The sequence below is a fragment of the Diadema antillarum genome, unplaced genomic scaffold (assembly GCF_040938485.1).
Source record: "Diadema antillarum isolate AM-2024a unplaced genomic scaffold, OU_Dant_1.0 scf00000099, whole genome shotgun sequence".
Taxonomy (NCBI): domain Eukaryota; kingdom Metazoa; phylum Echinodermata; class Echinoidea; order Diadematoida; family Diadematidae; genus Diadema; species Diadema antillarum.
Window position 1 is genome coordinate 3,452,244 of NW_027270988.1, and position 3,343 is coordinate 3,455,586.

The 3,343-nt window shown below is 42.0% G+C and overlaps 1 protein-coding gene across 1 annotated transcript; it reads right to left on the reverse strand.

The window, feature by feature from the left end:
• Window positions 1–378: 378 nt before the first annotated feature.
• LOC139718789 (uncharacterized) lies at window positions 379–2,160 on the reverse strand. Its single transcript, XM_071630254.1, has 2 exons — window positions 1,799–2,160; window positions 379–1,021 (listed from the first exon to the last, which is right to left on the reverse strand). The coding sequence occupies exons 1-2, from the start codon at window positions 2,158–2,160 to the stop codon at window positions 379–381; spliced, it is 1,005 nt and encodes a 334-aa protein (XP_071486355.1).
• Window positions 2,161–3,343: the final 1,183 nt, after the last annotated feature.

Genomic DNA, 3,343 nt, shown 5'->3' on the forward strand with positions numbered 1-3,343 from the left:
CTACTGGTTCCAATAAGAATTCTTACTGGTCTGCTACTGGTTCCAGTACAAATTTCCTACTGGTTTTCTACTGGTTTTATTTCACTTTCCATATTGAAACCAGTAGAAAATCGGTCTCCACTGAACCCGTACAAACCAGTAGAATTCTACTGGTTTTAGCTCTACTGGTTTCTATGGGAATTTCGACCTGGGTTATCTGAATAAATAAACAATAAGAAACATAGAGCGGGTAATGCCTGGGTCTTTATATTTCGTCGTAACTGGAATTTCGTCATAGCTGTGTTCGTTAAAACGGGAGTGCACTGCATCGAATTTCTTTCCACACTTTTTTATAGTAATGTGTAAACGGTCATGATACTTCTTGAAGCTGGAAAATCATTATGGTCTAATGCGATGTCCGTACATCTCCTGATAGTACTTCATGGTCTCCTCGATACCCTCAATGACGTCGTGTGTCATCTTCTCTCGAGGTACAGGGTCGCTGGGTGGCAGGAAGGAAGAGCTGTGCATAGCGCGTCCGTAGAAGTCGGCCATGTGTACGATCTGGTCGTCGGCGCACTGCCGCCACGTCTTAATGATGTCCAGCGAGGCGTCCCACTGGAGCAGGGACTCACTGAACGGAAGACCAACGAGCTCGCAGTATTTCCGGAGCATCTCCCGGGGGTTGGTCAGGAGATCGTCGGTGTCGATCACGATGGGATTCGGATCGATTTCGTCGCGGACGTAGCTCCACATGTCGTAGATATCTTTGACGTAGTAGCCGCGGCTCATGTGAAAGCAGTCCCGCTTGAGATTGAATGTGGTCGTGGCGCTCTCCGATAGAATACCTTGCTCGCGGAGGTGGTTTAAGTAGGTGTTTCGAAAGGAGTAAAGGGTGCGTTCGGGCGACCTGATGAGGAAGGTGTGGCGGTATCCCCTGGGCAGGTAGCTTCGGGTTTTCTCATCCATATCAAAGGCTACGTCCTTGACGAATACGTGCTTCCCTCGCGACGATTCTAGCTGTTCCTTCACATTCGAATATCTGACAATAAATATCGTAAAAAAAAAGTTAAGGAGAAATTAATGATTATGAAAATTCAATGATAAAGGTTTTAAAGAGAATTATTGCAGCTTTGAGGTTCCGTTTCATTTACATCTGCTCTTTCTGTTGAATCGAACAAGTTGATGTGGTACATGGTATTTCGACTGTCATGTCCTACTGATTTTTTTTCTTTTTCTTCGGGGGGGGGGGGCGGCTCACCGTGATGATCGGAATTTTGTACACCATAAGAATTTATGCATTTGTAACCTATACTATGCATAGTGTAACGTCAAAAAGATTTCGCCATAGCTATAAATACCGATATTTTCGAATCACATGATGATGAGCTACGAGTCTGACGATAATCACAATTACTGATGAGTCAGTACTAACGAATGCAGTTATAACAATTACAATGTTTTAAAATGTAGAAAATCAAGTTTTATTTACTTTCCGCCAGATACACACACATTTTGAAAATCAAATGAAGAGTTTGTTCTCAAAAACCGATAAGTCCATATTTGCCAAATGGAGATATTTGCGATGAAAGGTCAAGAAAAATAAAGAGAATAATAAGAAAATTTTTCTTCCTTTGACCATAACTTCAAAAATGTACCTTTATATGTAGTGACCAATATATCATTTAAAAGGTATTATTTTGTACTTTATGACAGAGACCGAACTTCAAAATCTTCAAAAATGGACTTATCGGTTTTTGCGAACAAACTCTTCAAATATATTCGTGCATTTCTTGACTAAAATATCTCTCGTTCTTACACGATGCGGTCAGTCTGGACGTTGGTGCCTAACAACCGCCGGATTAGTTCGGTTGCCGTCCCGAAGATCTCCTCGTTTCCGTCCAGCTCCATGGGAATATCTCGTCCCGTTGCGTGCTTCAACTCCACCATCGTCAGTTTACAGTAGAGGTAGGGAGCGAGCCAGACTTCCATACCGTCGATGAAGCTCAAACATTTCGTCAACGCCGTGGAGACTGACCGGGGAATACACCAGAGGAACACGCGTGTCCCTTTTCCTTCCTCGGTCACCGCCGGGGCCATCGAGTTGGTGGCTGTTCCGCTCGCCTGCCCAGCGGCCATCGTGCGGTCCGCAAGCTTCCTCACGTCCTCCCTCCCTTCCATCCTCAAAGGCAATATTTGAAATTAACAGAGAAAGAACTTCTATTTTCCTAATGATATTTGGACTGGTATCTAATTTCTCCGGGATGGGGCCCACGTGAATCAATGGGAGTTTTCAACGTGTAGTGACAGATTAAAGTCGTGTGTGTTGGGTCTACGTTTATTGTTCTCAAGATAAAGAGCAGAACACGTTCGTTATATTCAAACACTTTTATACAGAATAGGACCTTTGACCATTATTATTAATAACGCCATAAATGCTCCCCCTTTTACCGGTTCAAATGAAGGGTAATAATGTATACAATGATGTTTCATGTTACTGTGCTCTCGTATAAAACGTTCAAGCTGGACTTCTCTGAACACCATGTGCGCAAGCACTATTACTGAACATTCCACTAAAACTTGCCACATTATCAACTTCCTTTGGATGCAAAACTTCTTTATCCCCACCATTTAAGGGATTGTATAGTTTTGGTTGAGATGGAGATTCAGGTTGTAACCTTTTATGAGATGTACAGAAACCACTTATATGAAGTATTGAAGAACATACAATCAATTGTAAGAGGAATTACAAGTTTTTTGATGAGAATTAGTTTTGAAATGACTGAGATATCCCAAAACAAAGAGTTATAATGAAAGGTGGTATATATCAACCTTTTTAACAGGACCGCTTTTATTTGGCTTAATACTCCAACCAATTCAAACCGTTATCCTACAAAACATCATCTTTTACCGACAGGAAATACAGTGGACAGTATTTAGATGAAAACAGAAGTCACCTCCTTACTCCTGCACTGGAGATAATTTTCGCCTTTCCCGTCGGCGGGCGGGTTAAAGACATCACATTTATGAGGCCAAATTATGTCGACATCTTCTTCCTTTTATTTTGTATGCATGTGCCATTGAGTTTGTTGAGATAAAAATATTTAGAAACAATTGCCCTTGAACTGTTTTATAGTTTTATGATCGAAGTCATGCGCTTGTGTAAATTATGTCTGTCTCAAAGGTATCAGAGTTCTCTGCTTGTCAAAGGTATACTCCTGTCTAAAACATGTGGAAGGTTCATGCAGGCTGACGACATTCAAGAACCGAAGCCGGTAATGTCAGATCGCGTTTCAACGTCTGCTTGAGTCGGGGAAGTCAATATGAGGGATGTAGTAGACGGCGAGTTGTCACAATATTGGGG

Excerpts from the sequence above, each read along its gene's own strand:
- LOC139718789 (XM_071630254.1), bottom strand. The coding sequence starts at position 2,160 with ATGGAAGGGAGGGAGGACGTGAGGAAGCTTGCGGACCGCACGATGGCC. Across the intron at positions 1,022-1,798 it reads GTCCAGACTGACCGCATCGT|ATATTCGAATGTGAAGGAAC; the intron begins GTAAGAACGAGA and ends ATTTATTGTCAG.